Source organism: Hippocampus guttulatus, chromosome 12, assembly GCF_054856545.1.
Source record: "Hippocampus guttulatus isolate MCC_2025c chromosome 12, RoL_Hgut_1.0, whole genome shotgun sequence".
Taxonomy (NCBI): domain Eukaryota; kingdom Metazoa; phylum Chordata; class Actinopteri; order Syngnathiformes; family Syngnathidae; genus Hippocampus; species Hippocampus guttulatus.
In genome coordinates, this window is record NC_141272.1 from 6,051,513 (window position 1) to 6,072,627 (window position 21,115).

At 41.4% G+C, this 21,115-nt stretch overlaps 1 protein-coding gene across 5 annotated transcripts in view; it reads left to right on the top strand.

Moving 5' to 3' along the window:
- LOC147197097 (leucine-rich repeat and fibronectin type III domain-containing protein 1-like protein) overlaps window positions 1–21,115 on the top strand; it is an 87,590-nt gene that overhangs the window by 62,154 nt on the left and 4,321 nt on the right. For 2 of the 5 annotated variants that reach the window (XM_086125567.1, XM_086125568.1), the window contains exon 9: window positions 10,247–11,865. In XM_086125567.1, coding sequence (XP_085981693.1) covers window positions 10,247–10,991 — 745 coding nt within the window. In that variant the 3' untranslated portion in view covers window positions 10,992–11,865. Of the gene's footprint in view, window positions 1–10,246; window positions 11,866–15,748; window positions 15,836–18,461; window positions 19,410–21,005; window positions 21,069–21,115 lie in introns of those variants that run through there. The other 3 variants (XM_086125569.1, XM_086125570.1, XM_086125571.1) reach the window with 3 other exon arrangements.

The following is a 21,115-nucleotide window of genomic DNA, read 5'->3' on the forward strand; positions in this document are numbered from 1 at the left end:
CGGGCTGCGGGAAAAATTACTCACTGAGTGAAGTGGACATGCAGAGGCCACAAACCAACTGAGGTAGAGGAGCAGACAGTGCCTCAGTGTTGGTTGCAACTGAGGCATCAAGGTGGCCCTGCTGCAATCTGTTTTATGATACCGTGTCTTCTGTATTGGATGTCCTGAGTGTGGTTTATGCACAACAATGTGAAATCTAAGCAATCAAGTGTCCAGGCTTCAAAAGCAAAACTTGATAGGGTTCCAGTCTAATTCCATTATGGCACTTAAATTTCAATGATGAAGTCACAACAAAAATGGAATCAAATGCTCTTCACTTCTTGCTTTGGCCTTCAATTCACCTTCTGTGGATTTTCATAACCCGGATGAATGAAATTTGAATTGCTAACCGTTCTTTTCGGTTCAATATTGTTGACAACTGTTCTTTTTTGCATGCACACTTTCTTGGCATGTGATTAGATAGGCATGACGCGCTACTTTGACAACCTAAGGCAGGGAGAAAATTGTCCTGTCTGGCTCTTATACAGTCTAATCTGTTTATAAGGTCAGGGACACTGGACTTGATGGCTGGAATGTGCAGAGACCTTTTTGGAGGGGCAGTCGCTTCAATTTAAAAGTGGCACAAGGAAGAAGAATATGAAACACCCGAGCTAAAAAAATCATAACTGTAAAACGCATTACACTCTATACTTTGTATGAGGTGAAATGATCTGCTTGCTGCTGACTTATTTCCAAACATAAGAGAAAGAACCCCTGACATGATACGGGGGAAGATAAACGAATTGTGCCCACATTATAGAACAATTTGCTAATTCGTGGCCACGGCATACTAATTTGCGGCCACAAAGTAGTTGTGGTTCCAAACTGATCTGTTTGTTAAGCAAATCTGTCGTGTGTGTGCGGTGGTAGTGGACCCAGGGAGTACTGAACAAAATGTACCGTATTAACAAAAAAACACTTGCAGGGAAACACCGGAAAAACAAAATACAAAACACAAGCCTGCCATGAGAACTAATTAAAACAAACTAAATTTAAAAAAAAAACAATACAGAAAACTGAATAAAAATGCTGTAACGAAAACTAGAGTATCCCTGTCACACACTCACTTAAGTCAAAGATGGGTAAGATTTCATTTCAATCAGGTTGAAAGGCCACCTACAGGCTTTTACTCACGCTCACACACATATTTTAGGCATTAACGGGATAGAGCCGGATGCTCCGGCACTCATTGCACCATCTCTCAACAACCCTGATGGCTGAACAGGGTTAAATTAATACCTGGTTTTGTGATTGCAGTTTGTTTAAAAAACTGAATTTGCATACCAGGCAGACTATTGGGACAGGATTTATGTGGCGTGTGATTTTTGGATTCAAGTGGTGCAGCATTGCATTGTTTATATATGCAATTGATTTCAAATATTTACAGAGAGATTATATTATTATTTACAGATTTGCTAAAGCCAACATAAGTCTGGAAGCTTGTGAAATCATTTTTCGCAAATAATTAAATAAATAAAGCATTATGTGCCTCACATTCACATTTAATTCCTGAAAAAAAATTAGCTTCTACAATTGCTTGATTTCTGGAATGTTTCCGTTCATAAATTTATACCTTCTCCCTGCCAGTCTACATTATAAGTAGAGTTGAATACCAGAAGAGGCAGACAGAGATACGAGCAGATGTTTGTTCTCCATTCTCTACACGCAGAATTGACAAACAGAATAATTTACACCAAACAATGTACTCCATTGTCGATCGGTTCAGATCTATGCTAAGGCAAATTGCTGCACAAAACACACCTCATATTCACTGCAGTAGATTGCAACCTACACAATTACTATTTTACCGGTAACTGATTCTGAGTCGGGCCTTTTGGCCATTCATGTTAGTGGTGTCACCTCTGATACAATACCAATATGGCAACCTACACTACTGTCTGATACTGATATCAATCTGATACGATATCAGCAGGAGCGATACGATAGACTGCTTGCATATGAGTGCTAATATCAGAGATTTTGGATGTAGACCGATCACTTTCTTTTAGTCTGATATCGGACTGATATCCAATATCAATCTCATTCAAATCTTATTCCTGCCATAATTTGGCTCAGCTCTGGATTGGATAGGGGACTCGGGTTTGATTTGTCCAGAAAGGCAAATGGATAAGTGTTCCCACTGCAGAGTTAAAGCTATTCACAAAAAGCTATCGTAAACAATTTGTTCCAGCGCAGTGACATTAATCCCACTAATCTCCTGGTTCACTGGTGAAGTAAAAATAGTGCACATGCAGTATACAAGATACACTGTTCTCAATGAACCGCTCCAATGTTTTTAAATGAAACTTTGGTTTTGGAAGAGAATATTCTGACGACAAATTGTGTACACTGTAATTCAGATTGTTGTAAGAAGCTTCCAGACACAGATGGATAAATTGATCTTGATCCGTAAATCATTTATCAGAACTTGATAGTGAACATTATACCTGTATATTCCAAGCAGTGGTACAAAGTCTTTGTTTTATGGCAAGCTGATTTGGTGTGAAAGCTGACAGCCAACAGAGTAATAAAGATGGCACAAAAAGATACCTAAATGCAACAAATTCATGACTGATATCATTTCCTTTATAGCAATAATCCCCAACCGCCGGTCTGCAGTCCGGTACCAGACCGCGGGGATTTGGTACTGGTATTAAAATCTCACAAATCCCTCGGGAGATGAAATCGTGCAGCAAGGCTATGAAGATGTTCAGATTATTGACAATTGGTGCAGCCAAAAATATTTGAAAAGTGCACGTCATGTTATGTGTCAACAATGCCAAGATCAAACAACGCAGTTAAAATGTTAATAAATTTAAGAGCATATTTGAAGCAGTTGTGCAATGCGGGTTTGCTAGATTTAAAATATATATATATATATATATGTAATTTTTTTTCCTAACGTCTTCAAAATCTCTTCAAGAAGTTGGGTTGTCATGTGGACGGTATTGTCACGTAGCAAGGTGGTGGTGGACCCCAAAAAGCAGGCAGGAGGGAGGAGCAGGGTGTATTTGAAGAAGTGTATTGATAAAACACAGAAAACTAAATCCAAAACAAAGTCATTAAAACAAAACGAATCCAAAGTAAAAAACAAACACCATGGCAGAAACTAAAAACTCTCATAACAAAAACATGACCAAAACATGACTGAAGCTAAAACATAACAATGAACTAAACATGACTGAAACAAACATGACAGAAGCCAAGAGCAAACAATGACCCGACACTGAGTGTTCGGGCTGGGAGTCCTTTTAAAGCCGCTAATTATCTAACGACCAACAGGTGTGCAGCTGCAGAGAAAAGCCCCACAGTGCCACCTGTTGGTCACAAACCGAAACATGACAGGTATGTGTGGGCGAAAAGGCAAGAGCAACTAAAACAACCATTGTCCATTGTTGTTCAGGAGTGTTTTCACAACAATGCCAGGTGATTGAACACAATTGTTACACATCGCATAATGCACGGCATTGTTTTGGTTGGGTTGGCTTCGATAATGACATCTTAATTCCAAGAATGAGACAAAGGTTAGAGCGTGCTGATTTGATTTGAGTAATCCATGCCACTGTCAGTTAAAATCCCGAATCTCACACATGCACGCGCAGAAAAATGTAAACACGTCCAGATCGTGTATCCACGCACACACGCGCACACACGCACACACACACACACACACACACACACACACACTCTCTCTTGGTTTAGTTGTTTAATGTCCTCGAGAGCACTGTGCCTATGGGGAAAACTGTCACTTTAATTTAATGCCATATTCCCCATTATCCCAGCTTACTAATTGATTCTGTCAGACTGTTCTGCTTGACAGAGACTGACATTTTCCCCTGTGTGGTTATGTCTGCCACAAAATGTGTGTGTGTGTGTGTGTGTGTATGTGTGCTCCCTGCCCATTATATACTTGGAGCCATGTAAAACCTCTGTGAGACCACTGGCGGCTGAAATCAACTGGAAAAAAAAAGACCATGAGTCCCTTTATAGCAGGTTTTGTGCTTCGCCTCTTTTCAGTAATGAACCATTCTGTATTTTTGTCTGCTAGTGTACGTTGGGATGTTCTTTCGCGCGTGTGTGCGTTTTTGTCTGCTAGTGTACGTTGGGATGTTCTTTCGCGCGTGTGTGTGCGTGTGCGCGCGCTTGTGTGTGTGTAATTCTTTCTGAATCTTGAAGCATTTATCATGGAAATTAGACTTCTCACACGAACCAACACAAATCGACAACATCCCTGGAATCACCACCATAGCAGTGACAAATTTATTGGTAATTCCTGGGCACATTGTCAACCCTTAAAGCTAACTGGGCAGAATTTGCAGGGAACAGATGTGCATTTACACATCCACTTGAAGCAGAGCTGCAAGACTCCAAGATTCTTATCTTGTGATTTTTTTTTTTTGACCTTGTGATAAATGCACACCAGTATCTTAATAAGCCAATACTGTATATGCTAAACCTGTCTGCTGTTTGAAGCAGAGCACCTGCTGTAGCAAGAAAGAAGGTTGAAACAAACTGAATGTCACGTAGAAGCAAAGTGGAATTTTTTTTTTCGCATTACATAGGCACTCAGACCATTTTAGAAATTAGAGCACATGGGGGAATGACGATTGCGGATATGACGCATTGTGGTGTCATTTGGAAGGCTTTGGATGAGTCAATGGCTCATTTTCACTGATCTAATGCCAAGCTGGTTCATTTTGGTCAGTAAAATACTTTGATATTTAACAAGGTATCAACTTTCCAACTCACTATGTGGGTTGCAAGTTTGTATCAGGAATCGATGCAAATTTCAGGAGTGCAAGAAATAACTCTCGGGAAACCTGACAATCTCTGTGACACATCTTCAATAAAATATGCATTTGTTCCAAAAATATACTTTTAGTTTGCCTTGATCAATTGTTGTGGTGCTGTCTACCAATGCACTTCTAACAGCTCCTACATCATTTTTATTTCATTTCGCATCAGCAGCTGATGTATTGCTTTCACTCCACTTGAGACACTCGAAGCAATCGAGGCTTTCTTTCCAAACCATAAGAGAGTGACGTTGACGTAAACACACATGTGCGTGCAAACACGCACGCACACACACAAACACACACACATTCCCAAACCAGCATCTTATTTTATCATCCCGCACAATCTTTCAAATGTTTTCCTGGCCTCCTCGTCTCAGCTCATCTTAAATGTTTAGCATGGTTGGTTTGTTGAGTCTTGTATGCCATCATAAAAAATCAAATCATTAAATATGAAACATACCGTTTTTACAAAATGGCGCATTCTCTTTAAAAATGCATAGAAGAAATGGAAGCTAAATGCTTGTGTCTTGCGTTTTCACATGAAGCACAACCTGAAAAATGACAGAGAGCTCTTTGAGTTATAGAAAACATGATAGATAACCAATGCAGGAGCTTTTTCAATTGCAGTCTGTAGATAAATATTAGTCAGACTGCTCAACAACCTCTCAGCCATGTGCAGATCAGGCCGCATGTCATTCTGTGCCCCCCCCCCCCCCCCCCCCATTTGTGATTGTGTTTGTCTCATCTGTCAGTCTATTTCTTTGTAGTTGACTTGAACTGGCCAACTGTTCGTTTGTCATCCGACAGTCAGTCACTGTAACCCCCTCGAACCTCCCAATTCTCATGCATCACATTCTGGCTCTCGCCACATGACAGTGTGAACACAGAACCTACCTCAGACCCAACTAATCTCACAATAATCTCTGACCAGATTATCTGTTTCTGTTTGCTCGGGTAAGGAATGGAAGGGAATACTGAGGGAGAGGGAAGAGAGAGCAATTCGAATCCTCGTCGTTATTTATTTCCCCACAGACACACTTTATGACAGTGAAAGGGGGCAGAACATTGACGAAGCCTGGTAGTAATGCCCTGCAGCAAACAAACCATTGGTCACTCAGTGGAGTGCGGACATCCACCAAAGTGGAAAAATTGTGAACTGCACAGAAAATAGTGGAATTTGCCAAACACAATGTCATTTTTGGGGTCTTCTGAAAAATGCTGATTTTGGAAGAACATGGATTCCTCCTGACACCAACGATATATACGTATACTCACCATTAATCCATCTATCCATTTTTAATGCACATATCCTCACACGGGTCACGGGTGTGCTGGAGCGGCAGTAGGCGGGGGTACACCCTAAACCGGTTGCCAGACAATCACAGGTCACACATAGACGAACAATCATTCACACTCAAAATCACACCATGGGACAAGTTAGAGTGTTCCATTAACCTGCCAGGCATGTTTTTGGAATGTGGGAGGAAACCAGAGTACCCAGAGAAAACCCACACATGCAAACTCCATACTGGAAGGCCGGAGCCGGAATCAAACCCTGCACCTCTGCATGGTGAGGCGGACATTCTAACCACTGGCCACCATGCCCCCTCACCATTAATCCATTTTGTCAGTACAGTATATATATATATACACATTGCCTCAAATTGTGAAAAAAGTGAATGAGTGATGATTTTTTTAATACAAACATTTCCCAGAAGTCAATAACAATCCATCCTCGTGCTGCCTCCATGATAGCATTAAACCAAATACTGTGTTTGATTTTTTTTATTTTTCCTTCACAAGAGGGGGGGGGGTGACTCAGTCACAAGGATAAGGCATTATAAATCCGGTATCGCTCTTATTATTAGACCGGATTACTTATATATCCATCTGTGAATGTTAAACGTTAAGGCTTGTTGTTGAAGACATTATTAACAGTAGGGATTAGTGCTGACTTGATCTCATTCCGACAATCAAATCAAATTTGTCCTTACCCTCAGTGAGGGTAAGTGTGAGTCATGCATTTCTAAATCATATACCATAGGGCTGTATTCCTTTTTTTTTCCTGATTCCTGCTTATCTTATCTTCACATGTGCAGTGTTGAAAATTTAGCTATGCCCTTTTCCCTCATGATGATATTTGTAGATTTTGGAAATTAGTTTAATTTAATTAATCCAATTTGTCCATCTCCATTACATCCTGCCACCCAGGCAATATGAAATATGCTTTTATGGCAGCCGTCTCTGTCCCCCGTTGTCCGCCTTCATGTCATTTTTGACCACAGTCTAACACAGAGTTGAGATGTTATTTCCTTGCTCCAGAAAGGACACATACAACCATTCCCCTGCCTCATTATAGGATTGTCATGAAAATCTGCTCGACCTCTTGCTATTTTTTTCATGACATCCTTAAAATAAAAAATGTATATAAATATCTACATATTTAGATTCCTAAAATGGAAGGTTGTCATTGCACTCATTATTTTGAAGCAGTGAAAAGACTTTGAACTGTCATATGAGAATTACCTTCAAACAAAAGCTACCGTTCACACAATTATCAATATTGGAACACATATGAAAGAATCAGACAATTCAAGCATTAATATTGCATCGTCAAAGCGAGCAAGCATTTTTCAAGACTTTGGATTTTGGGAAGAAAATGTTACATTTACCAAATGTGTTTGATGCCAGCCAATTCCATGCCAGCCCGGAACAGGATGCATTCATTTTATTCAACATTTTTTATTTATTTATTAGGGGTTGTCAGAATTTTGGGCGAGCACTTTTTTTTGCCCCAGATTTAATAGCTTTTTTTTTTTTTTTTAAATCATTAAAAAGTCAACAATCTTTTAAGCGATTTTTTTTTGGGGCAGAGGAGTAGTTTTTTGTTCACTGACAAAGATGTTCAATAAATAACAAGGCAGACGTGTGATCATTTCTTCTTCAGCATTTCCATCCCAGTGTATTTATCAAAGAAGAAAAGCAGAGCACAACGTGTGTGTTTTTCTCATGAAAAACACAGCGGAGTAAGAAATGTTTGTCTGATTCATTCATTAACTTCATATAAAATATCATCATTGTACAATTCATGGCAATAAAATATGCTGCACTTCATTCACTTGTAAGTTTGTGCTTTCGCTTTGTTTCTGTTTGTAGCATTTTTCTCCTCCAGCATTTTTTTTAATGTGTTTATGTCTTTTTGGTTTTCTCAAGTCTTTTTGGCAGGCTAGGGTTTATATCCAAATTAACTTTTTTGCATGTCATTTATATACAGTACCCTCAACCACCAAGAGTTGTTTTGCTCGCTGCGCCCTAAATAACTTTCCAAAAATGTCCCTCCTTAGTTTCCAAGTGCTGAGACTTTTCTTCCAGGGCTTTGGATAGAGCCCAAAAGGAAGGGGGACATTCCTCCATGTCAAGATGACTACACTGAATTATTAATTACAAGATTCATGTTTTCTGCAGTAAAGCTTGCATCTCTGTGGATACTGCACAATCAACACTGACCTGACAATGATCTTGCGCTATTTGTTCCAGTTTTTTTAAAGTATTTAATGATGTAGAATAACAAAAATCATTTTCTTCTGGTTTCTGACATCTGGTTTCAAGGTTTTATTCATTTATTTTTGCTCAAATGGTGCAGCGTGTGGAGCTGAATGCACAATGTTTGTCTGCTGTGGTGACTTTGCCATCGCACCTTTACCCTTCGCTGTCCTGGCCTGCTTGCGCTTGATGAATAATTGGCACATTAATATTTTAAAAACAGCCAGAGTGCATTAATATAAATATTCACTTGACGTTCTTTTTAGATCAACAGTCACAACCCGGGGCTCTGAATGTAGCAGCATGACATGTGGTGTGTGTGTGTGTGTGTGTGTGCGTGCACGTGTCAGCATTTTGAGTGCCCTACAGTTGATTGACGGACAGTACTAACTAACAATGCTTCTTCCCATCAACCAACCTGACTGAATGCAGATAGCCTGAAAAGGTCAAGCTCATGGACAGAAGGGAAATGTCAGTCACTCTCTCCACCGGAAAATGCACACAGGATTTGGCCCTGTGATACTGCGTTAATAACGAGGATGCATAACGAACCTGTCGCTCTTCTTGCAAGACAATAATGATGCGCGATCAGAGTAAGAGCACTGATGCCTGATTAGCATCTGTTGATGTCATTTGTGACCACAGACAACTCAGAACAACTGCACTCCTGTTGTATATGCATACACACACACATACACACACACACACACACACTCGCACACACGCGCGCTACAAAAATCGTATATCGTATATGCATCCATTGTCTGAGTGTTGGCAAATGGTGGATTAATCAGTGGCTCGTGAGCTATAAATGCCCACAAAGAATTTTGTATTAAAAGGAAATATATTTATATTTATTTATTTTATTGGAACAGTGCACATAAATCAACACAAGAATAAACAGTCTAAAAGCGCCGAATTAGCGGAAATGCTAGTTTTCAGCCATAGTCCCAAAGCAGGTTTCTAAAATGGCACAGTGAGGCACATAGAACCACAATGACAGAAATAAGAACTGAATAGGTCAACTTCATGAATCAGACAATTAAACAGTTGCAGTACAGTTCTCAATTACGAGACAAAAGACCAGGACAGACAATGCTACAAATTTGCTGGTCAGAAGCCCACTGGAACGGGTCGGAGTCTTGATGGGTGTTCAATTTTCAGACATGAGTTGTCAGTAAATTGTGAATAGAACTTTTAAAATACCATTTGTGTTTCTTTTTGATTTAGAAACTGGTGATGAATGAAAGTGAGAGAAGTTCATGCACTGGCTGGAAAGTAATTCCAGTCTACGTATTTATTAGATGCCACAGGCGACTTGATTACCGGAGAAAATGGCTTGCATAGACAATAAAAGATTGTTATTTCCGCAAACATACAGAACACAGGAAACCAATTCAAGTAAACATTATCTTAATGTCTTATTTTTCGGGCGTGATTTAAAACAATCTATTTGTTTTCAACATCGCTGAAATTATTAATGCATTTTTTTTTCTTCCTCACACTGTTCCACTTCCTTTGAGGTCCTCTTGCAAAACTACCCTGTGTTAGATGATGATGTGGGTAAAACGTTCATCCATAATTCGGCATTCCAGGAATACATATTGCAGATTGTATTTTATAAAAAATGTACTGTATGCGATGAATGTATCACTTTTGTTCCGGGCCAAGCTCGATCGACAAGACATTTTTCACTCTGTTATATTGAAATTTTTAGCTCAGAGAAAACAGACTTTAAATGAAGCTGTGATGATTGGGTTTCAACAACAAAGGCTGTTTTGAAATACCGTTGGTGTTCAACGACGTCTGCTTGTTTCGTGCCTTACGCTCATGTTTTTGTTTTTCCTGTGATGTCTCTGCTTTTCTAGGATGATTCCCTCCAGCACTAATGACTTCCTGGTTCGTGACCTTGCTGTCGGGAGAAGCTATGACCTGTGCGTCCTTGCCGTGTTTGACGATGTTGTCACCTCGCTGACTGCAACACGTCCTCTGGGCTGCTTGTCATTCACGACAGACACGGAATTCAGCCAGTGTCAGGCATTACACAGTCACTTCTTGGGAGGAACTATGATCATCATCATCGGCGGAATTATCGTGGCGTCCGTTTTGGTTTTTATTATTATCCTGATGATAAGATACAAGGTTTATAGCCAGCAAGGGACAGCTCATGGAAAATCAGCCATTTCTACAACCGTGCCAAGACAGCAGAGCAATGGTCAAGGGGGTGGAGGTCAGGCCCAAGTCCTGCCTCGCTCTGCATCAAAAGTGACCGACAGTCAGGACGAAGAAGCGGTGGGTCCTTCTGGGGCCCTGTCACCGAGCAACACCCTGAGAGACACTGTTGCATTGGTTGTGGAGGACGCCGGTGGGCGGAACATAAAAACACGGACTGACTTTACGGCCGGTGAGGAGTCGCTTTCACCCAACAAAGCCCGCTTCGCCTCCAGGGTGGCCATTGAGATGAAAAACAGACCGCCATCTGTCGTCAAAGAACCCACTTCCCCCAAGGAACTGGCAGGTAGAGAGCCAACGGACAAGGAGCATCGCGAGGGGAGGCAAGCAGCTGCGGGCAAAATTGGCAAAAAGCAGTTCACAGGGAAAGAATGGATATAGGATAAAGAAAGGAGAAAGAGTCTGACAGGAAGAAATGGAGAGTGGGGGCAAAAATAAGATATTTTTGAGAGTGTGAAATGCTTAGCAAGCCAAAGGGAATAGTAGAAGCCGAGCGAGTGTGAAAGAGAATGATCGACATAAGCCATATTGAAAGAAGGGAGTTTCGAGGAAAGAAAGACACAATTTGATGAGTACATTCACGGTCATAGATTGTAATCTTTGGTAGAGCAAGCATTTCCTGATCAATTATTTTGTGCAAATTCTCCAGGTGGTTTACATATTAATTAGATTGTTATGAATTACATTATACTTCTCTATTATATGTTAAATTCATGCTACCTACGAAATCGTCAGTGGGTGCAAAAGTACGCATGCGCAGTAGTACACAAAGCTGTGTAAAATTAAAAAAAAACACTTCCTGACCTCCACCACTCACAATCAGCGCCCTTCAAAAGCAGTTGGTTTTCTTTTTTCTGTACTCATGTATTATACCCCCGTTTTGTTGGTGTGTGTGTGTGTGTGTGTGTGTGTGCCATGTGGAGTCACCTCGAAGTCACGTCATGACCCACATGCCGCACCTCGCCATATAGGCAATATCTCGAAGCTGTCGCAGCATTTCCCGATGAGAGACCAAGCCCAAAAACGAAGAAGAAAAAATGTCCCTTACTCTATGTGCGCCAATAATCTCCAATATTTATCGAGTGGGGCTATGACGGAAAAAAATGGGTTTGGAAAATACTTTTGCCGTCATTTTATATAATACTTGGCATCAGGTACAGCCATTTCCTTCTTCCTCACAAGACGCCAAGTTCAGCAACTTGCGGCCGATGACAATATCCAAAGGTAGTGAAATGTTCAAAGCACAAAATCCGAAATCAGAAAATGAGTCTATCCCCCCCCCCCCATTTTATTTGGAGAAAGAAATAAACAAACTATACACTGATTCAAAAGTAATAATATTTACTTTTTTACTGTAACCGCTGGAAATAACGAGGCAAATACGCTGCTCAAGTTTCAGCCTGTCTATGCGCGCGTTTTGATGACAATTTCGGTTTGGGTTCCGCTCCCTCAAGTGATTGCTGTATAAATGTGGCCTATTTTCCTTAGAATCAGTCAGAGTCTAAGTGAACCTCTCCAGGGTAATAATGTATAATAGGAGCAGAAACACTGTAACCAATGTGGAATACGCCACACAAACAATGCGAAAGGGAAATCTGCTATGAGTGATAGATAGTAGCTAGCTGAAAACGGTGGTGGTGGGATTTAAACTATAGCGATTAAAAAGCTGGCTGGCTTTGGTGAAACTAAAAACAGCCATGCAACAAGGACAACAAGAAACGCATTTACTGTGATATGAATGAAGTATGTTCATTTAAAAGAGCGGAGCGGAAAGGCACGATTGTGACAGTGAGTCACATGAACGAAAAAAAGGTCTTGGACAAGATGTTTGACTCAGCCATGCCTCACGTAAACTGAGATATTCAAATCGCCGGTATGTTGTCGCATATCATCAAAAGGAAAATGTTCCATGGCGTACAAATGACTAAAGGCTAATGATGCATAGTGTGCAGAGGTTGCCAACTTTCTGCCACAGAGTTCTAGAAGTCTTTTTACTTGACAGTAAAAAGACTTATGCAACGCATAGGGGGCTTCATGGAATGGGTTTCCATGGTTGAGCAGCTGCGTCCAAGCCATACATCACCAAGTGCGATGCGCAACGTTGACTGTTGTGTCAAGCACGGCGCCACCGGACTCGAGAGGAGGGACACCCGTTCCCTGGGGTGACTAATCACTCTTTTCCATCTGGCAATCGCCTGCTTGTCCAACATCAGTGTGTGATCTCAAAAATCACGCTATTATGGCTGCAAAATGTCGGCCAACATCACAAGTGGGATGTCACCGAAGTTCGTATGCAAGTCAACATAGCCACATGAATGTTTTTGGCGAAACATAAGTGACCCGCCATAGCAGAATGAGTCCAAAATTGCACAGATAGATTCTGATATACAATGCAATAATGGTTCAGTTGGTCACGCTTATACCTCTTTCATCGATTGAAAGTTTAATTTTCATGATATGAAGATTGTGAAGTGTTTGAGTCACATTTTGTAAAGCTTATAATGTTTTTTTTTGCAAACTTAAACTGCGTCAATTTGGATCGCAGAACACAAATGATTGTGTCAGAGGTTAAGAAGAAGAAAAAAAAAAAACCTCTCATCTTGCCTCTGGGCCACCGTTAAAAATGTGTCCTTGATAACAGCCCTGTGCAAGACGAATACTACTATTCTATTAAGCAACTTAATCATGGGGAGAACAGGCTATTCTAAAGCTAATAAAACTTTTATGATGACTGACTTATTCCCAGGATGCACATCCTCAAACAACAAAATCTGAAATAAGCACTCAGCGCGTATCTTCCTGTAAATTTGATCATTTGTATCTTCTAGGGAAAAAAAAAAAAAAAAGAAAGAAATTCACAAAAGCAGAATTTCACTGAACTCAACTCGCTCCGGTAGACTTGCACTGCAACTGCAATCTGCTCAGGAAATTAGAACGAATAAACGGACACACCATTTCACACGTCAGGCTTCAAAAGCTGAAGTTGAAATCTGCTATCAGGGTCTGGTTAGTCATTCAATTAGCTTCTATGAGTGGGTGGAAATGAAGTGTCATTGAGCCGATGATACTAACACAGGGCAGAGGGGAGATAACGCTATAGCCATCGAGCTCAGGGAAAGTTTTGACCTTCATGAGCTCTCTCAATTAGAACAGTTAATTGACCGAGACACCCTTATATACAGTCATGCGGTCTGGGATTATATCATGAGAAATTATGCACCGCCCCCCCCTTTTTTTTTTTTAACTAATTGGATGGCAACCTAAAACTGTTATCTTTTTCACATTTGAAACCATGCACAGGGAAGTCTGCACAAGTAAATTGGCCTTGGGTGTTCATAACAAATACATCAGGCTAGGCTAGAATTTCAGGAAGATGTTTCATTGAGTTCGCACTGTGATGAGATTGTCTCGTCATTAAAAAAAAAAAAAAGACCATTGTTAAAAAAAGAAAGAAACCCTAATCCCATTTTATGGAGTAACTGCACAGCCTCTTCTAACGCAAACTTGGCTGAATACTTTCATTCTAACTAACATCCAGTGAGCCGTCTGCGCACTGGAGACGAGTACAATAATTATTTGATTATTTTCTGCACCTCAAACAAGTGACAGGTGCCCCTTTGCGTACCTTGATTTGCTTTGCTGCCACATTCACTCTTTGGCACTTCTAGGGCAAACCATATGGAGGAATGGCGCTTAAATGTGTCTGAAGGGAGACATTTAGGTTTCTCGGGGTATAAAATGAGCCTGTGATACATTTCACTGCTTGCTGCATTGCAGAGACAGGAAACATTGATCTGATCAGAAGGAGCTTCAGAGTGAGAGTGGCTGAGGAACACAGCATGTGACAGATAAGAAGTGAAACCCCATTACAGGGCCTCAGTTGTCAGAAACGAGAGCTAGCATTGAGAATACATCTATTGTGGTATTTTAGTTAGTTTTGGTTTCCATAAATTGGTATCGTTTTGCTGTTTAGGGAACGTAAGCATTGTGTCTTGTTTTCTCTTTTTATTCTAAGGTAGGTCTTGTGATAATTATTATCAAGAGCTTGAATGACTGAGTCGGACTTTGACTGACTCAATACAAAGGGAAAATTATCTTTAGAATCTTCATTTCATGCTGTTAAGTCCCTTGATTGTTTTGGTAAAATAATTGGTGATTTGGTCCATGAACCGAAAAAATCTGCCTGGCAACCTGTTCAGGGTGCCCCCCGCCTACTGCCTGAAGACAGCTGAGATAGGCACCAGCATGCCCACGACCGTCGTGAGGATAAGCGGATTAGAAAATGGATGGATATGTATGTGTGTGTGTGTGTGTGTGTGTACACACAGTATTATAAATCAGCATTAAAATCTGCCTGTATATTATAATGTGTGGATCAGAGATTACAGTAAAAGCTTTTTGTCACACAATTAATTGAGTTAATTGTTTGGCATTTAAGACCAGTCAACCCAATGGGACATCTGTTCAGAGTATGATTTAAATGTGTTGAATTGTCGGACAGCAATCCTTTGACCAAATCTCCAATGGGGGGCCAATGAACAGCTTGCTCTGTGTAGTCCCTCATGTTAAAGGGGTTAAAAGTTCCCCCTGGGAGGTCAATGTAATGTTCTTATAAGTGGAGTGGAAATCTGTGAATCTGTGTGCGCACCCGAAAAAAATAATAAATAAATAGATAAAAACTCAGGGCCAGTTCCCAAAAGCCTGCAGGACCGTGAATGCATTTGAGAGATATAATGTGCGAGGTTGAACCGCCTTAAGCAAGGGCAACAGTGCAGCCTCCCACAAGGTTAGCCAAAATTGGAAAACAGTTCATTTCCACACAAGGATGTGTTTAAGTATTTGTGAAAAGCCATGTGCGCTATCCCCGTGGCCCCACCATAACCTTGTAACCTGTCCTTCCTCCGTGCCTTAAAATACCATCACTATTTTTCTATCGAGCCTCATGCCTGGCTTCATTCTTTCCTGCCATCTGTGTCGGTGAATGCGTCTCCCTCTATGCCCCTCCTGCTGTGTTTCTCATTCTCCCTCTGCTATTCACTCTTGATTTCCCTCTGTCTGGATGTTTCACTGTTTTCTAGTTTGTTGTCTCTGCTGCTGATTCTTTCTCTCCTTCTCCGTGTCTCCAATGCCTCTGCCAGCAGATGAAGGACAGCCTCGTAGGGGCGAGTGGAGAAATTTTAAGATCTGACAGTCTCCTGGAGCTCAGAATGAGATGACTCAAAAGAGTAATGATTGACATCCAATGGTTGTAGTATACTGTCTGCCTCTGACCCAAAAGTTTGTATCTTGCTCTTTTGCAAATGGGTATTTTTCACATCTAATTTAGATACGATGTGATCAGGTTTTGAGCTTATCACTCCGCGTGTAAATCCCTCTGCGGTTCAGAGTAAATGGCGATGTAGTTGATTGCCACCATGTATGGTTGTGATAGCTGTGTCAGGATGGTAAATAATGTGAAAAACTGTGACTAATAAATTTAAACCCTAAATCATAGAATGTCATAAAGAAACGGTGGAATATTGATAATGTAGAATTGCACGCACTTATTGGAATGTGACTGATATTCACATGTAAACATTCCTCACTTGGAGGAGATTTTGTTGGGGCTTATCGCACTCTGTTCTAATATTTGCATGGAAAATGTTGGTTTTCTGTCGCCCATTCGGCAGAGTTCCATGCACCTACCACCTTGCGTTTAAGGCAGGCGTGTCCAAAGTCGGTCCTCAAGGGCCGCTGTCCTGCCCGTTTTCTAGCTCTCCCAGGAGCAACACACCTGATTCCAATAATCAAGATCGTTGTAATGCTGCTTCAGAGCTGGCTGATGAGCTGATCATCTGAATCAGGTGTGTTGCAGCCGGGAAAGCTGGAAAACAGGCAGGACAGTGGCCCTCCAGGCCCGGAGCTGGACATGCCTGGTTTAAGGTAACATGATTGTCTGCGGAGGGTTGCCAAAAAGCCAAAAAATTCTATGAAGCAGTTAATCATCTCAATTTTTGAAAATGGACAGGCAAGACAAAATTTACAGTACCGGGCTGAACTATATTGCATGTCAGAATAAGGCTAACTAACATGTTTCTGTTTCTCCTCTTCTAAATGACGAGGTCTTTTGAGTATCGAGATTTTTTTTTTCATTTGTCAAAATTAAATGTGATTTCATCATCCAAGTACTATTTTTGCTGCAAAAATATTTCAAGTGAGGGATTTTTTTTTTCTTGAAATCGTAATTTTGGTCGGAAATGACTCGGCGATTCATGAGATTATTTTAGTTTGAGTAATCTTAGGCAAGGTGTCAGATGCCTTCAAGCCTGCCCAAATCAAAATGAACAAAAAAGATAAAACTCGAGGGTCATGTCTGAATGAATTGCCCCTGTCATGCTCCCTCTGCCTGCAGCCTTTTCTTTAGACTGTTCATTCCCGCTTTGTCCCCTGCTCTTCCCCAGGTGCCTTTCTTTCCAACATTTTGTTAATTGCTCCTGTTTTCGGTTCACAACCTTCTACCTGTTGAACATTTTCCCTTGCGCCACGTTATTACTTAATGCCTAAATCCTGTATTACTTCTTGCCCTCTGCATTAAATTTGCCCTTTCCATCCATCTCATTGTCACACACATTGCCCACATTGTTATTAGTGTTAAACAAAAGTCTCAGGAAAGGCCCCCCTGTTGCCATGTTTGAAGCTAGCCTCATTTGTCAATGAATCCTTGGTGTTTCCGCGTTCATTCATCAAGCCTGGACGGTGAAACGTTTGTTGATGTGTGCAAATTCAGGCACGTAAAAATGATACGATGAGGAGAAAATGCCTTAAGTCAAACTCGGGCCAGATCCGGCCCGCCACGTCATTATATGTGGCCCGCGAAAGCAAATCATACGTGTCAACTTCCATGAGCCTTGCTACAATCTATACCAAAATGTTGAAATTGTCATCTGTAATAAATAACCTTGAGATGGTGCAGTTATTTAGTGACCCTGTTGCCATTCCCTTGAGCAATAACTGAACAAATTAATATAGTTAACTGATCTCAAAACTGGAGGCCCGGTAGTCCAGTGGTTAGCACGTCGGCTTCACAGTGCAGAGGTACCGGGTTCGATTCCAGCTCTGGCCTCCCTGTGTGGAGTTTGCATGTTCTCCCCGGGCCTGCGTGGGTTTTCTCCGGGTGCTCCGGTTTCCTCCCACATTCCAACAACATGCATGGCAGGTTGATTGGACGCTCTAAATTGTCCCTAGGTGTGAGTGTGGGCGTGGATGGTTGTTCGTCTCTGTGTGCCCTGCGATTGGCTGGCAACTGATTCAGGGTGTCCCCCGCCTACTGCCCGAAGACGGCTGGGATAGGCTCCAGCACCCACCGCGACCCTAGTGAGGATCAAGCGGTTCGGAAAATGGATGGATGGATGGATGGATCTCAAAACTAGTAATCCATTCATTTTTGTGTACCTGTAGTAATGCGATGAGACGATTAAACATTTGTGTAGTTTCACTGCCATAAGTGCCCTCCGAGGGAAGACTTAACTCCAACGTGGCCTACAACAAAAATGAGTTTGACCACCATGGCCTCAGTGAACAAGAACCAAATGTTTAAAGTGTATCATATCTCATTTAGTTCTCTGTATGGACCACATCCTACAATGACTCAAAATTCTAAGTATCGCAAATTCAGCAAACTCTACCTTTGCTCTGTTACTGTATTCCAAATCCTTGACTTCCCATTCCCTTTAATCCAAACATTTTCATTTCAAGGTACTTGTGGCATCCTTTGAGATTCCTTGTCCTCTTGTGATCCCAATCTTTATACAATCAGATGACTTCACTTCTGATTTCAAATCACATGGTTGTCTTTTCTTCTCTGTTTTCTAGGACCCTGAAGTTTCAGCTCTGAGTCGTTGAAATGAAGAGCAGACATGAGAGAAAGCCAAGAAGAAGAAACCACCCCTGTCCTCTTTATCTTGTTTCCTGTACTCGTTGTTGTGTCATTTCTGGATTCGATTACCATAGTTGTGCTTGTGCCAATGGTGATTGACCACTTCCTGCAAGGTCCACTTCTTGGCAGGATCGTCTTTATCAGTTCAAATGGAACACATTGTGCACTCATAAATGCTGAATCCACCTTATTTAAGCGAAGATACAAGATAGAGTCAAAGCGAATGCTGCAGACTACACTGGATGATTCCAAAAAAAAAAAAAAAAAAGCAACAACTGAAAACGGTGGCAACAAATGATGTCTTGACATAAAATACGTATTGAATATCCTGTAAATGATCTTCTCCCCCCGATTGGACAAGTACCAAGCAGATGATGAAAGTAGACTGGCAGCGTTGAGAATCCCCTTCAACTCGGATCGACTTACATATGCTGACCACTGGTATTTTGGATGTAAAAACTGCTCATACATTAATAACCCAGATTGCAACTGACATGAGGAGCACTGACAGATGCAAAATCAACATTTATTCCTTCTCCCTAAACGCAACTTTGCGAAAGGCCGATGTGCTGCTGTCAGATGGATTTCAACTTTGACGCAGCCCGTGTATCCAGTTGTTCATTCCGGACAATTCATACTTCCAGAATGAAGAATTGACTCTCAGAGAAAAGAGGAGCTTTGCCTGTATCGTGGATGTGTATGGGAACTGTCCTGTCACTAATCTGGCACAAACTCAACAGGACTACGCCAAGCAGAACATCTTTTGTGCCAGTCAAAAATATTTTGATCTGGCCCTGCCGATTTCCACTGGATTGGACCTTCAAGGAACTGTAAAACCTCAAAAGCTCCCCTGCCCCCCTGTTTCAGGGTCCTCTTTAATCCAGGTGAGTAATATTCAAATCAGCCCATTAATCCAAGCGTACAACTGAGAGGTTGTGTCACCCAAAGACGCAGGCTTAATTTGTGTTTCATGCAGTGACCCACTGACAGTCACCCTGTCCATGCACCACCTGTGGCTCGCATTCCAAAACACGGCAACACTTGCCGTTGTGTCCTGCGACAGTGACTGGACGGTTGCTATTTAAATGCCCTCTAATTACTGTCAGATAGACAACAAAGGGAATCATTCTTGCTCAACGAAGTGTTGTGTTACTACGCTTCCCTGACAATTTCTCAACACGTGGCAAAAAAATGCGTTACTCCCTATTGTTTGGCTGTTATGGTGTCTGACTCATGTGGATTTCACACTCTCTTCTCTGTCTCCGTGATTCTTGTCCATCAGATGTCTCACTCTTGAATATATTTTTGTCTCGCACACAACAGTAGCTGAGGATTTGAGGCTGAAAGTCTAGCTCCTCTCTTGTAAATGTGTCAGTGCAAAAAGTACCGGCTGCATATTTGTGGTCACAGAAACAAATTGTGACACACTGACGGTAAGACGGGCTACAGCAGATATGGCCGCACAGTACGAGAACAGAGTCTTGTGAAAAGACCTCTGAAACAGTGTATGCTCAATAAACACTTAATATTTTTTCCCCTTTGTATTACTTTCCAATTAAAGTGGATCTGAACAAATACAACAATTTAAGATTTATATTTCAGACACCAGAGCTGTTTTTACACAAACCATTCATGTATTGAACTACCATGTTCCATTGTCTTCGTTTAAATCAGAGGTCTCCAAAATTTTTGCAAAGTGGGTCAGATTTGGTGGGGTGAAAATGTTTGGGGGGGGGCGACCATCAGAATCAGAATCAGAATCAGAATCATCTTTATTGGCCAAGTATGTAGAACACACAAGGAATTTGTCTCCGGTATAACACGCTGCATTAGTATCATCGTAAACAACAAATCATTGAACCATTTTAGAGTAACCAGTAGCAGTATTTGTAGTACAAGAAGAGTGACTACGTCAGTGACTGTTTAAGGAGTTAATGGCTAGAGGGAAGAAGCTGTTTAAGTGTCTACTGGATTTGGTGCGCATGGATCTGTAGCGTCTGCCTGAGGGGAGTAGCTGGAAAAGGTGGTGGGCAGGGTGCGGGGGATCCAGGAGGATTTTCCGTGCCCTTGTCTTGATTCTTGCAGTGTGCAAGTCCTCAAGAGTGGGTAGGGCGGTGCCAACGATTTTTTCCGCCGTCCTAACTGTCCGTTGAAGTCGGATTTTGTCCTTTTTTGTGGCGGCCCCAAACCAAACCGTGATGGAAGAACACAGGATTGATTCGATGACTGCCGTGTAGAACTGTCGTTCTAGCTTCCAGTTACTTTTATTGTTCTCGGTGTTTGTTTCCAGCCACCTTGTCATAGTTTCCATATTTCATCTGGTCGTGCCTCTTGATATTGAATTCCTTGAAAACAGCCGCAGCCTGTTGGCGAATTAGACAGTCACAGTCGTTTTGTATTTCAGTGGGGAAAAAAACGTGCCAATTTCTACGAGTCCTGGAAGTGACGGTCCTCTCTATCAATTTTCCTTTTCTTTGCAGCAGTCTCCATTTTGGAAATGGGCTGGAAAGACTCACACGAGGGTCATACAGCAAGAGAAACAGGTATGTTCCTAAATTCACTCTGACGTCCAACGTGACTCTGAGAGTGT